This window comes from Hydra vulgaris, chromosome 03, assembly GCF_038396675.1.
Source record: "Hydra vulgaris chromosome 03, alternate assembly HydraT2T_AEP".
NCBI classification, from domain to species: Eukaryota; Metazoa; Cnidaria; class Hydrozoa; order Anthoathecata; family Hydridae; genus Hydra; species Hydra vulgaris.
Window position 1 is genome coordinate 38,212,322 of NC_088922.1, and position 15,179 is coordinate 38,227,500.

Below are 15,179 nucleotides of genomic sequence, written 5' to 3' on the forward strand. Positions count from 1 at the left end.
GGATCTTTTCATCAATCTTATCTCTTGATTTCACTTATCACATCCTACCAATAAAGCCAACAAACAGGTTGATTTATTGTTTGACATATGTATAACACCAGCTTCTGTATCTAAAGTGATTTCCTGCTTAGACTCTCCTACAGCTTGTGATCCGGACAACATACCTTTTATAGTCTTGCAGAAGTGTTTTCCGGAGCTGTCGCCTAGACCCGCAAGCCGCCGCCATTAGTTGCTAGCCGTCGCCAAGCACTGCTTTATTGTTAGCCAGCTGTGAAAAATGCCTTCGCCAGCCATGAAAATAAGTCGCCATAGCCAGCCGTTAAAATCATAGTTAGTTAATTGATTTAAATCTTTAAATTAGTTTATGTCCAATTTTTTTTTTTAATTTTATCATATCACCTATCACCAATCGCTTCGTAATATAGGTTTTGGTTTAACCATGGAATTCCATGAGTCTCGTGTTAATATACCGTATGTTCGAATACCTTAATTTTCGCGCTATAAAAAAAAGTCTCTTGCAGTCCGAAAACAGTAGTCAATGGTTATCATAAAAAAAAAAGAAAAGTTGTCATCTGCGCAATTTAAATTTTAAAATGAAAAGAAACAATCATTCTAAAGGTCCGAATTATCATTATTGCTTGTATTATATATATATATATATATATATATATATATATATATATATATATATATATATATATATATATATATATTTATATACAGTTCGTGAACGAGTAAATAAATTTGTTTCCATTGAAAAAAAAACTGGAACAATTTGCTTGCTCAAGGATCTGAGATGGATTCCTGTGTCCAACAGCAAATCTAGGGCTTCTACATCCAAAGCATGGGACTTCATGGGTCAACTAATCTTGAAAGATTCAAGAAACCAAATTAATCAAAATTATTTATTTAATAATCAGTTGTACTGCAGATACTGTTTCGAAGAGCAATCACGTGTCGATGAAGGTCGATAATCAAAGGTATATGTTACTTCAACAATGACATCTTCTGGTAACCATCTAAACCATGCTGTTTTTAAACATGGAAAGACTTTTGAGCAACCAGTTAGTTCTAAAATTACTAATTGGGTCCGCACTGTACAAAAAAATAAACCAGCACAAAGTCAATTTGAATTCAACAGAGATCTTTGTCTGTTAATATGTTTAGATCTTAAGCCATTTAGTTCAGTTGAAAGATCTGGGTTTAAAAATTTTTGTTCAAAAAATACAGCGTTTCAGCCTCCATCATCTGACTGTATATCTGGATCTGCCCTAAAAAATGTTTATACTTCTGTTAAACAAAGAGTCTTAGAAGTTCTACAATCATGTGTAAGTGGAACTTTGATGATGGATGGTTGGACTGACAAGCGTAATCGTTTACCTTATTTTGGAATTCGTTTAAGTGTTGTGCATGATCGGAGATTTAAAAATTTCACATTGGCTGTTCAGCCAGTGGAGTCGCACACTTCTGAGCAGCTTTATCGATTTGTTAAAACTGTTTTAAAAGAATTTTTACCTCAAGATAAGCATTTTTTATTATTTAACACAACTGATGGTGCAGCTAATATGAAAAAATTATCAAAGCTATTAGGCCATGATAGTATAACATGCACCGCTCATGGAATTCATCTGCTTTTAACCTCGGATAGCTTAAAAAAAATTCCAGAATTAACTTTACTAGTAAGCAAATGCAAAGAAGTAATAAAAGCTTTACATTTTAAGGGATATATGCTATCGAATGAAATTGAAAATGTGAAAGACGAGGAGTTGTTCAAAAGAATTACAACTCATGTTGACCAGCTAATAGCTGATGAAGAGGATCCAATTCTGGATTTTGAAATTGAAACTGAAAATGTAAGCATTCTTCCACAAACACAGCTAACTAAATCTGTTAGTCAAGCTGATGAGAGTTCACTTGAAGAGTATTCTGAAGAGTATTCACTTCTAGATTTTGACATACAAGCTAAAAATGATGTCATAAAAAGTCATGAGCACAGTTCTTTAAAAAATAGTGTCCCAACAAGATGGAATAGTACCTTGGAAATGATTGAATCTATCTTAGATCTAAAAACTCATGTTGATACAGTGTTAAAAAAAATTGGAAAGTATGATTTATGTTTTCTTCCTGAAGATTTAGAACTTCTGCAAGAACTGCGCAATTTTTTATCTCCATTTCGAGAACTGACTCTACTTGTTAGCGAGGGATCACCAAATTTGTCTTGCCTTCCACTCATGGTAACTAAAATTAAAAATTGTTGCATTGTTCAAGTCACAGATTCTTCTGCGATAAAACAATATAAAAAGTTAGTTAGAAAATGCATTGAGAAACGGTTAGTTGTTACTAATTTAGTTGAATTAGCGTGTTGTTTTGATCCAGCAATTCGTGATGTTGTTTTGACGAAGGAAAAATGTGAAATTTTGTTAAAGAACAGCTATGACAAAATAAAAACTTCTTTATTTGGTTCAAACATTTTACCACAAATAGGAACCGATAAAAAGATTAACTTCTCTGCGTCATATATTGACAATAATCAAAATAGTAAAACCTCAAACGCAGCTCAGGATTTTAAAAAACTTAGACTGACTTTATTACAGGAAACTGCTAAATCTTCACTAAACTCTGGAGCAATATTAGAGAATAGCAATGGGTTGCAAGCTGAAATAAATCTTTATCTTACCATTTGTGATAATCAATCACCAGCCTTGCTGTTTTGGAAAAATAATGCAGAAAAGTTCCCTATTCTAGCATCCATAGCCAAGGTAGAAGATAATTTTATTTTTGACATTAAACTAATACTAGTGACAAAAATAGCAGCAAACATTAATTTTTTTCTGAAGTTTAATGTCGCTTATTTTACATAGTTTCTATTGTTTCAGGTTTATCTTGCATTGAGCATCGGCAGTGTACCTGTTGAATGTCTTTTTAGCACGACTGGTTTAATTTTGAATGGAAAGAGATCCTCATTGGCACCATTTCGAATGAATGCAGTTTGTTTCATACACGATAACTATCCAAATGCTGGTCTATGAGCTAAGTCTTGCATTTTTTGGATTAGGACATTATTTATGTTTTTATTTCATTTTGATTAACTTTGTATTTCATATATGAATATTTATTATATGCAAAAGTTTGTTTTGTTTTGGTTAATGCTGTCAGTATTATACTTGTATATATGTCATTACTATACTATAAATATATTTTATATATATATATATATATATATATATATATATATATATATATATATATATATATATATATATATATATATATATATATATATATATATATATACATTTGCATAGCAATATAAAATTAAATTAGTAAAAACACTTATCTAATTTTTGATTACTTCAACACTGTGTTTCACCATCAGTAGGTTCATCAGCATTCTTTCTGATGAACCTACTGATGGTGAAACACAGTGTTGAAGTAATCAATAATTAGATAAGTGTTTTTACTAATTTATATACATATATATATATATATATATATATATATATATATATATATATATATATAATATATATATATATATATATATATATATATATATATATATATATAATAGCCAGCTAAGCAGCCAAAAAAATCAGGCGGCTAGCCAACCACAAAAATGTAGGCTAGCCTCTCATGCCATCAGCTAGCCGGTCAGAATTTTTTTTAGCCAGCCATGAAAGTAAAATACCGTGGCTAGGAGGTCTACTGTCGCCTATACTTTTAAAACTATTTAACAAGTGCTTATCAAAGTCTTGTTTTCCAGTCTGCTGGGCAGTGGCATTTGTTATCCCTATTTTGAAAAATTCTAAAGAGCGATCTGACTCATCTAACTACCATCTCATTAGTCTTCTTACTTACATAAGCAAGGTATTTGAGTTTTTAATAAACAAACACTACAATCACTTATCTTAAATCTAATAACTTACTTTCTGATAATCAATATAGATTTCCATCTTCTCCTTCTACTGCTGATTTATTAATGGTAATAGCTGATAGGTTTTAGCGTGCATTCGATAGATGTGGAGAGACTTAGACTATCGCTCTCAACATTTCTAAAGCCTTTGATATGGTTTGACATGTTGGTCTTCTCCATAAGCTCTTTTTTTACAGTGTATCAGGTAACATCTTTAAGATAGTGAATCCTTCCTTACCTATCATAGTATAAAAGGTGTCCTCGATGGACAGCACTCTTCTTCATATCCGGTAACTTCAGAGGTTCCTCAAGGTTCTATCCTCGGCCTTAAACTTTTTTTAATTTACATTAACAATCTCCCAGAAATTCTCACATCTAAGGTGGCATGCAGTAATTCACAGAAAAAAGTGTGAACGCACGTCATTATAAGACTAGGCAAATCACACTTTGACAATTTGACCACGGCTATTTCAAAAAACTTTTTAAAAACATGCTCAATTAAAAATTTTCTAAATTATACCTTAGGTGAAATAAATTACACCGAAATGCTTTTAAATAAATTAACAATATTAAATTATAGTATTTAAGTATGCATTTTTTATAATAAACGTTATTAAAAAATTTGACTTTCTACGACAACAAAAGTCTCTTTAAAGAATTTTAATCAGAGTTGTTACGACATAATATGTCTGGCAGATCTGTCGACATATTTTCAGACATATTTTCTGCCGACATAAAATATGTCCCACATATTTTCGATTGACATATTTTGACATAGTTTTATGTCTGAATTATTTTCTGCTGACATAAAATATGTCAGACATATTTTCCATTGACATATTTTGACATAATTTTATGTCTGAATTATTTTCTGCTGACATAAAATATGTCAGACATATTTTCTATCGACATATTTTGACATAATTTTATGTCTGAATTATTTTCTGCTGACATAAAATATGTCAGACATATTTTCTGTCGACATATTTTGAAATAATTTTATGCCTGAATTATTTTCTGCTGACATAAAATATGTCAGACATATTTTCTGTCGACATATTTTGACATAATTTTATGTCTGAATTATTTTCTGCTGACATAAAATATGTCAGGCCTTTTTTTTTGTCGACATATTTTGACATAATTTTATGTCTGAATTATTTTCTGCTGACATAAAATATGTCAGACATATTTTCTATCGACATATTTTGACATATTTTTATGTCTGAATTATTTTCTGCTGACATAAAATATGTAAGATATATTTTCTATGGACATATTTTGACATAATTTTATATCTGAATTATTTGCTGTTTGATATTCTTGAAGAAAAAATCAATCTAACAAATTTATTGCGCATTTCAACTTAATTTACAGAGTTAAGTAAAAATAGTTTAACAAATTTGTTGCTTTTTTGCAATCAATTATAATTGAAGGTCAATAATTTTTGGTGCCGAGCAAACAATTTGTTTTTTGGGTTGCATTTCACATTTTGATTTCAAATATGCAACTCATTTTTTACCATCACGTCAAGTTGTAAAGATATTTGGGTTTAGATCTTTAATATTTGGGGTAAAGTCCCTAATATTGTCAAAAAAAAAGTTGTTCAAAAGTATGTCAACTTGGGTCTCAAAAAAAGCGTATTTTAGAAGATAGTATAGAGATTTTAGAAAATATAAAAATTTTTCCTTAAAATTTTTTGGCAAATAAATTATTTGAAAAAATGCTAAAGACTCTTAAAAAAATGTCAACAAAATGTTTTTCAGCAATAATACAAAAAATACTTATTTTTATTACAAACGAATAACATCTTTAAAATCTCTATGAAAATACGCTTCTTTTGAGACTCAGGTTGACATACTTTTGAACAACTTTTTTTTCGACAATATTAGGGACTTTACCCCAAATACCCCTAATTTTAATAGTATTTGATAGTATTTGATAGTATTAATTAGTATGGATTAGTATTGGCGATTTACCTTATAAGAATGTAAAAACCATCTCAAGCTGAGTTTTTATTACTGAAAATGGTTTTTATTAATATGACTAAACTTAAAATTATTCTCTTGATTAAAATAATATTTAAAAAAAAACATTTTTAGTTATTTTTAACTAATAGTTGATTCATTCAATAAATTATTCTCCATTTTTGACTTTAAATCGTAAGGAAAACGAAAAGAAATAATTATTCCAATATATATTTCACTCAAAACATTTTATGCAAGTTTATGACAGTTAATTATGCTGTTATAATGCAATTGTCAATTATTTTTTTGTTAAATAAATCATAACTATTATAACTAAAAGTATATTATTCGTAATTAGTTATAAATTATTACCGGTTAGTCTTCTTAATATGAATTTAATTAGCTGAATATAACTTTTGTGAAATATTTCAAATTCTTCAGCTTAAATGAATTTAATTTGGCACGAATTTTTTGAAATTCTGTGAACCGTTTTTTTGAAATCTTTTGAATTCAATTTTTCATAATGAAATCTATTTCAGGATCAACTAATAATTAAAAATAACTGTAAAAGTTTTTTTTTTATAATTATTTTAATCAAAGAAATATTTTAAGTTTAGTCATACTAATAAAAACCACTTTCAGTAATAAAAACTCAGCTTGAGATGGTTTTTACATTCTAATAAGGGAAAGCGCCAATACTAATCAATACTATCAAATACTATCAAATGATGCCTCAATACTAGTCAATATTAGTCAATACTATCAATGTCAATATTAGTCATAATCAATAAATAAGTCATAATCAATAAATAAGTCAATAAATGCCAATATTAGTCAATACTATCAAATGACACATCGCTAAAAAGGGCAGAAAAAGACCTTTATGAAACAACGGATGTTTGCTTATAGGGTTTAAAGTAAAAGTTTTATGAAGCATAATTGATTGCAAAGACATAAAATTATGTCAAAATATGTCGATAGAAAATATGTCTGACATATTTTATGTCAGCAGAAAATAATTCAGACATAAAATTATGTCAAAATATGTCGATAGAAAATATGTCTGACATATTTTATGTCAGCAGAAAATAATTCAGACATAAAATTATGTCAAAATATGTCGACAGAAAATATGTCTGACATTTTTTATATCAGCATAAAATAATTCAGACATAAAATTATGTCAAATTATGTCGACAGAAAATATGTCTGACATATTTTATGTCAGCAGAAAATAATTCAGACATAAAATTATGTCAAAATATGTCGATAGAAAATATGTCTGACATATTTTATGTCAGCAGAAAATAATTCAGACATAAAATTATGTCAAAATATGTCGATAGAAAATATGTGGGACATATTTTATGTCGGCAGAAAATATGTCTCAGACATATTTGACAGATAACAACCCTGATTTTAATATAAGAATAATTAAAGTTAATACATTTATAAAGATAAAAAAATTTTTTGTTGAAAAATAAAAGATAAAAGTTTTGAAAACTATTACAATTAAATAAATTTGATCTTAAATGCTTTTATATTATCGAAATGCTTTTTAATGAAGTAACAAAATATTTCTGATGAATTTTTATATTAAGTATTAATTAAACTGTTGTTTCTTTTATTTACATAATCTTAAAATATGATAAATGTTAATCTTTTGAAATAAATTAAAAACAAACAAACAAACAAAAAAACAAAGTATAAATGTTAAAACAAAGAATAAAATTACATTTTATTCTTTGTATATCAGTTTCCATGTAAATCACATTTACATGGAAACATGATATTTTTAAAATTAGTAACAAAAACACTAAAATTTAAATCAAGTGTGAGTATTTTTTTAACAACCATTAAAAGCAAAATGTTCTTTGTTTATTAATACTTATTAATATTCTAAAGATTAATAAATATAAAAAAATATTTCGAACATAATTAAAAACATGATATAAATAAACTAAGCATTTTAGTTTGTTTGAGTTGGGTTATATATATATATATATATATATATATATATATATATATATATATATATATATATATATATATATATATATATATATATATATATATATATATATATATATATATATATATATATATATATATATAAGGGTGACACAAAATTAGAAAAAAAAATAACAGCAGCATATTTTCTGGTTCCACCAAACTTAGGGAGTCTACAAAAAAGTTTTTAGATTCCTTAGTGATCAGGAAGATCTACATATAAATTTGAAAATTATGTGTTTCAAGCATTTTTTTTATTTCTTTGCATTATTTTATTAGGTAGCAGGAAAAAATCCCCCAGGAACCCCCCTACCCTGGATTTTTTTTTACAATGCGTAAAATAAACGATATATCATTATAATAATTGTTTATAATATAAATATTTTATACATAGGTATTATAATACAAACAGAACCTTAGTCCTTCATTTTTCATAATTCGACTGACAAATAGGTAGAACATACAAGAAGTGTACATACATCAACTAAAAAATAGGTAGAACATGCAAGGAGTGTACATACATCAACTAAAAAATAGGTAGAACATGCAAGGAGTGTACATACATCAACTAAAAAATAGGTAGAACATGCAAGGAGTGTACATACATCAACTAAAAAATAGGTAGAACATGCAAGGAGTGTACATACATCAACTAAAAAATAGGTAGAACATGCAAGGAGTGTACATACATCAACTAAAAAATAGGTAGAACATGCAAGGAGTGTACAAACATCAACTGACAAATAGGTAGAACATGCAATGAGTGCCACTACATTGACTGAGGGTTTTGGTTTGGGCAGGCAACTTATCAATTTTAAAGCAATATATTTTTTTTAATTTTATTTTTTGCGGGGGATTTTTCAGGGGGATATTTTCCTAGAACCTTTTATTATCTTCACATCATTCAGCAAGTTTTTAAAATGTGTCAAAAACTCAAGATGTTTCTAAAGCATTTGTGGTCATTCACAATTGTTTTTTAAAAAGTTTAATTGCAGCATAAATTTTGTGGTTTGTGTTTAATCACTTGGCAACAGGGATGCGGAGTCCTAAAAAGGACTCCCGATTTGAAAGTCACAAACAGATTACTTTATGCTAGGTTTTGGTATCCAGGAGCTCTAAAAATATTAATAAGTTTATGGACTACTAATAGAAAAAAAATTAAGACTTTTAGGTTAGAAGAACAATCATTTTTTGAACCCGGAGTATTTAGGTATAATGGTGGCAAGGACTTTAGGACTCCCGGCTTAAAAACAATAAGTTTCAGGTCATTATATCTCATGAATTTTTTTCCTATAGCAGATCAAAAGTCAACAATCATGTTTAGAGCTTCTGGACACTACAGACTTGGAAAAAGTAGAGATATAAAGCCTTTTGATGTGGAGTCCTTTTGGGACTCCGCATCCCTGCTTGGCAACTTTTGATTTATTAATCATCTGACTTTAGACTTTTTTACTATTTACATATCCGTACAAAATGTTGAAAATCAAAGAGAGGAAAACAAAATAAATTAGCTATAACGCTTGTAGATCTGTTTACCTGCTTAACTTGCCTTTTAGCTATCTACCTACAAACCAACTTCCATCGAATAGAAGTGTTCTTTGATATTACTTGTTCCTAACTTCAGCTAGAGATAAGTAATTCAAACTTATTAAAACAATCTTTTCATGTTCTTGAGCACGAGAGGATGTTATATGCAAAGGGAAAAAGGAGTTTTGTAATTCAAATACAGAAAAATACTGTTTACTCTGACAAATTGTGAATATTTGGAAGTCTGCTGGTTTCAGTAATTACTTGATTTCTGAGAGAAGTATAGTGGAAAAGTTTAAATCTCTATCCAGCAAATACAAAATTTTGTGCAACAGTAATTTCTTTCAGATCAAAGAGCAAATTTCCGAATGCCACAAAAATGACTTTTACAATATGGTAGAGCAATTGTTTGACACCAGTACAAAAGACTTGAGAAGAAGTTAAGGCACAATGAATCAATGCCATGTAATACTTTTGCTTTACAAGAGGATTTGGTCTTCATAAATGATCAAAGGTATTTTTTGCTTGAATTTTATGCAATGATTTATCCTATTGAAATGATATATATACTAATTTTTCCCAAATATAAAAAAATACTTTTTTGAGAAATTTTGTTTTTTTATTCAAATTTATCTAAGTGTTTTAACAACTTTTTGCACAGAACTAACAGAAATATGATCATGTTTTCTAAAATTGACACAGAGCTTAAAGCAAGGTTTCAGAGAAAGATTGATAGATGCAAGAGGAAAGAAGAATGCAAAGCTCGAGTACAGAAGAGCAACAATTTAATAATTTGTGATAATAAAGAGGAAATTGGTGAAAAAAGGCAATGAAACAATAACTTTTTTCCTAACAATGATATTGATTTCGCAGATGAGGAACCTACAGAACCTAAGAAAACAAGAGCTGAATCACAATTAGGTAATATCAAAGTATAATTTGTTTAACAGATAAAAATATTTATTTCAACTTCTGATTAAATAAAAAGAGAGAGAATATAAACATTTTTAAATTTTTATATTCTCTAAGTTTAAGTAAATGTATAACATAGCTAAAAATCTTTATATTAATTTAGATGCAGCAAGTGTAATTGCTGAGTCAGAAGTTTTTGTCCCAAATAAATGTTAACTTTCATGAAGCAAGCTCAAAAAGTAGGCATCAGTTTAGACCAGCATACTTCAGAGTAGAAAAGGTGATAACAAGTGAGGGTCTCATTGCAGCAACAACTTCCACCAGTATAAGGTCCAGTCTCAGCATTCGAGATCAAACCCTTCTTATTGCAAGCGTAGTAAACTATTTAGGAAGAGATGTTAAACAACTAAAGTTAAGAAGAGAGTCTGTCAGAAGATGACATTACAGATTTTTAGAAGAGGAAGGATGCTAGATACATAATGAATATATTGATTTAATGGCTAATAATATGTTAGATAAGATATTAACTGATAGTGGTAAGAGAATCTATAAGTATTATGAATCTTCTAGAATGACTATAAGTATTATAAGTCTCCTAGAATTTTTTGAAACTTGTGACTATATTGTAGGATTCTGTTCTGACACTGCAGTAAATAACACTGGGTGAAAATCTGGTGCAATAACTATTACAGCAAGATTTCTTGGTAAACCATTTCTTTGGTTATTGTGTAGACACCATGTTGCTGAGATAAATATTAGTTGGGCTTTTAAGGCAATTTCAAAGGAAACGAATGAAGTCCTTACAAATAAGTTGCTAAAAGATTTTCAGAAGAAAAGGATAACAAAAATTTATCCAAAGGTTTCAGCCAATGGTGCTGTAGAAAAGTTCAAACGATTTTCTGAGCCAGACCTTATTGCTGGCAGTGTTCTTTGCTAACTCTATTTGAAGTCTAAAAAGTTTGTAACTAAAGCACTAGAGCATGAAATTTTCCCCAGGTATATAACAATATATACTTTTTTTTAAAAGGATAATAAATAAAAATAAGAATATTTTGTGAATGATTATAGGCATCTTGTTGAGTATTTGGCGTATTAAATGAATGTTAAATCTGAGAAGTTAAATAATTTTCACATCTATCAGCCTGACGCCTGTCATAATGCAAGGTTTATGGCCTATGCAATATACTTTCTAATGCTCAATATGACATCCACAGTCATTAAATATCTGACTCCTAAAAAGAAACGAAATTATCTTAAGGGTAGCATTTATTCTTGCTATTTGTTATGGACCCGCCTTTTTTAAATCAGGCAAAGCAGAGCATGCTGTTCTGAATGATTTTAATGCATTCAAAACTGCTAAAACAATTAAAACAGAATGGGATTATGAAGTTGGAAACTCACTTCAGAAAAGCATGAGTAACCACACATATTGTTTGTCTCCTAAAATTGTTGCACTATCGTTAGGTGATCCTCATATGAAAGCAGATGCTAAGCATTTAATTATTGAGAAAGTTTTAAAATTTCCAGTTCCTGGGTTATCAAAGATTTCTGTAGAAGCTCCTTCTGCTGTTATTGTTAGCATTCGATTAGAGGATTTAATTACGAAGGAGAGTTGGCTTTTTTTTTTACTTTCAGCCACACCGAATCTGTTCGAGAGTGGCATACTTCAAGTGATTTTTTAGCGCTAGATTCATACACACATTTCACTCAGTTCAAAATCTTAGTATGACCAACAACTGCGCAGAAAAAAATATTAATTTAATTGAAAACTTTGTTCTCAGTTCTCATAATGAGGATCAGAAACAGAACAATGTTTTGGTAGTTAGGGAACATAGAAAGCTAATAACAAAAGATATGTCACTTAAGAGTCTGGTAAAGCTGAAACCTAGAGTTGAAAAATTAATGTAAAATAATAGCTAACTGTATGAAACTATAAATAGTGTTTTTCTTCTTATAAGATCAAATAAAAGTTTAGCTATAAACATATTTTAACCCGTAAAAATGACAAAAAGTTCAGCCAATCCTCAATATTTGAAAAATTACATGTAGCACTTCCAACAAACAAAAATAAGTGAAATTTTTTATTTAGACTAACTGAATGTTGTAGAACAGGATAAGTAATTGCGGTTATTGATTTTTGAAAAATTTTGTTTATTGACCCTATTTCGTGTCACCCTAATACATATACTTTTTTTTTTTATTGAGGTACCCCAAGAAGTCCTTACGGTCTTATCACAGAGCAACGTGGATGAGCATTTAATAAGAAGTTCATGCCTCCTTCCTAACTGATGTCTCAAAACTTGCCCAGAGGTGGGATTTGAATAGGGAGCGCAAATTTTGACGAAAATAAAAAAATCGGAATTCGGAATTCGAAATTAAATTTTTTTGGAATTCGGTCAAATTCTGAAAATATTTTAAATTTTTTTATGTCTATAAAAATAATAAAAACAACTTATTTGAGATAATTCATTGTTATTTATTGCATAAAAAATACTTTCTTTAAAAATAAAAAAGGAACATAAAATTATACCAAATTCAATTAGTACAGAAACATTCTAATATGGTATATCATTTAATAATAAAAAATATAAAATTATTGTTTTATTTGCCTAAAATATGCCTGGAGGAAGCAGAGATCACTTAAAGCTGTGTCTCCGAGTCTCGTTTGAACTTTTGTACAAAAGTTACCTGCAATTGAGAAGGCTTGCTCAGACTCCACACTCGATGGCGGAATCAAAATCAAATGAGTAGACGGAATCTAATATTTTGCCACAAACGCTGTTCTCTTCATTTCAGAATTTCATTTCAGATTTAATTTTTGAAATTAATCTCCTATTTATAATTTGTTGAGTTGAGTTGGACATTATATTGGACAATAAATTCAATTGAATTTTGTTCTCCAACTTTTGCATTAATGTTAAGGGCTTAGTTTGTTCTTCCAACATCACTTCTATCACATTGCCAGCTTCTGATTGCTCGCCTGAGGAAGTTTCCATTTTAGTGTTGAATATCAATCTTTGTGCAAAGTTTTTACTAACTTTGGCTATTATTTTTTTCAATGGTCTAGTGAAAGATGCGCCAATTTCACTTTTTCCGCCATTGTGTAAATACTGAACAGTATTTACACAATGGCGCTTCAAGTAAAGTAAGCTTCACTGGGAGAAGTGCAGAAATGTTTTTAATCGTCAAAATTTCAGCATCTAGAAAAGCAATATCAGATGCAATGTCAATCAATTCTTTTCTAACACAGCTTTTTGGCTTGTTAAAACTTTCAGGCATTTCTTCTAAGCTATTTCTAGTTCTAGTGTCCATAATAAGTTTCAATTGTTTTCCAAATTCTTGTTTCACGTATACTTGAAGAATATTATTTGATGTTCTCGAAAAACGAAATTTCTTTACAATTGAACAAACTTTTTTGATGAGAAAACTAAATCCAAATTCTTCAGTCTTAACAAGCTCAGCTTCATTATAAGTTTGTTCAATCAAGCCAACATTTTCATCTTCAATGTATTCCTCATCCGATTCATCGAAGTCACTTACTTGATCTTCTACACTAACATTTTCTGTATATGCATGAGCCACCAATTCAGTTGTATTCAAACTATTATACAGAGCATCAACTACAGCTAAATGTATCGCATGAGTGAAGCATAACTGCTAATTACATGGTAAAAGCCATCCAACTTTTTGCATCACAGCTGCCCCATCAGTTGTTATAGACGTAATACCTTTATTGAAATTTAGACTGTTGTCTTGCAATGTGGTTTTCAGAGCCGTAATGGATTTCTCTGCAAGGAAACGTCCTTCAACAGGTACTAAACCTAAATTCTAAAACTGTTTCTTGCCATGGACATTCACATTTAAATAACATCGGTTTCTTGAAGATGTTCATTCATCTAGAGTAAATCTTGTTCCATCTTCTTTTAAATTTATAAAATCCTGCATCATTTTAGCCCGCATTTTTTGTGCATATTCTAAAACAATTTTGTGAACCGAGTTAGGTTATTTTGGTAATACATAATCTCGAGCACCTCAAGCCAAAAACAAATTTCTCAAATTGATAGACGTACAGAAAACTTTGAATGGCATATTATCTAAGGCACACACTCACTATACGACTGCAGAAAGTGATATATCTTTTTTGTTGAATTAATAGTTTGTAGTCATCACTTTTGATGCGCTGCTTTCTGGACCTTCATTTTGCATGACATCCCGTTTTAATACATTAATATTGTGTATTGTTCTTAAATGCGTGTTGTCGTTGAACCAGCAGTTTTTATTATTTTATAACATATTTTACATTTTGTTGTTCGTCTTTTTGATCGTCTTAAAAAATGAATCTAAACAGAACTTGATTTTTACATTGCTTTGTGTATTCCGAATAACTTTCCTTTGAAGACATTTTAGAATGTACTGTTGATAATAATTTAACTTGTTAAACAAAACAAAATTAAAATTAAATAGTTATCAAATAATGTTGCTAAATTATAAATGCTATTATTCCTGCTATTATTTGCTTACCTATTTAAAAAATATTGATCCAAATAATTCAACACACACTGCACTCCAATAAGCAAATCTCAACACTGTTGAAAATCATAAAATATAAGACACGAACACGAGGTTATACCAAATATAAAAATTATTACATGTGTGTATGAAATTAAGACATGAAACCGTTAACTACAATAACATAATAATGCAATAAGCAAATCTCAACAAGTTATTACATGTGCATATGAAATGAAGACATGAAACTGTTAACTGCAATTTAGGAATGTTTTCTTTATGTCTACTTGTATTATGCAGGATAATTTACAATTGCTTTCTTTATTTCTTCATATAGAATC

The 15,179-nt window shown here is 29.1% G+C and overlaps 2 protein-coding genes across 3 annotated transcripts in view; one reads left to right on the forward strand and one right to left on the reverse strand.

The window, feature by feature from the left end:
- Nucleotides 1-15,179, reverse strand: part of LOC101235431 (transient receptor potential cation channel subfamily A member 1) — a 107,796-nt gene that overhangs the window by 68,892 nt on the left and 23,725 nt on the right. The gene's annotated exons all lie outside the window — the stretch shown is intronic.
- LOC136077728 (uncharacterized) lies at nucleotides 553-3,127 on the forward strand. Its single transcript, XM_065791928.1, has 3 exons — nucleotides 553-618; nucleotides 724-2,759; nucleotides 2,877-3,127. Exons 2-3 carry the CDS (start codon nucleotides 999-1,001, stop codon nucleotides 3,027-3,029), a joined length of 1,914 nt encoding a protein of 637 aa, XP_065648000.1. The 5' UTR covers nucleotides 553-618; nucleotides 724-998; the 3' UTR covers nucleotides 3,030-3,127.

Coding starts and splice junctions, on each gene's coding strand:
- LOC136077728 (XM_065791928.1), top strand. CDS start 999: ATGACATCTTCTGGTAACCATCTAAACCATGCTGTTTTTAAACATGGA. Junction 2,760..2,876: donor TTCTAGCATCCATAGCCAAG/GTAGAAGATAAT, acceptor CTATTGTTTCAG/GTTTATCTTGCATTGAGCAT.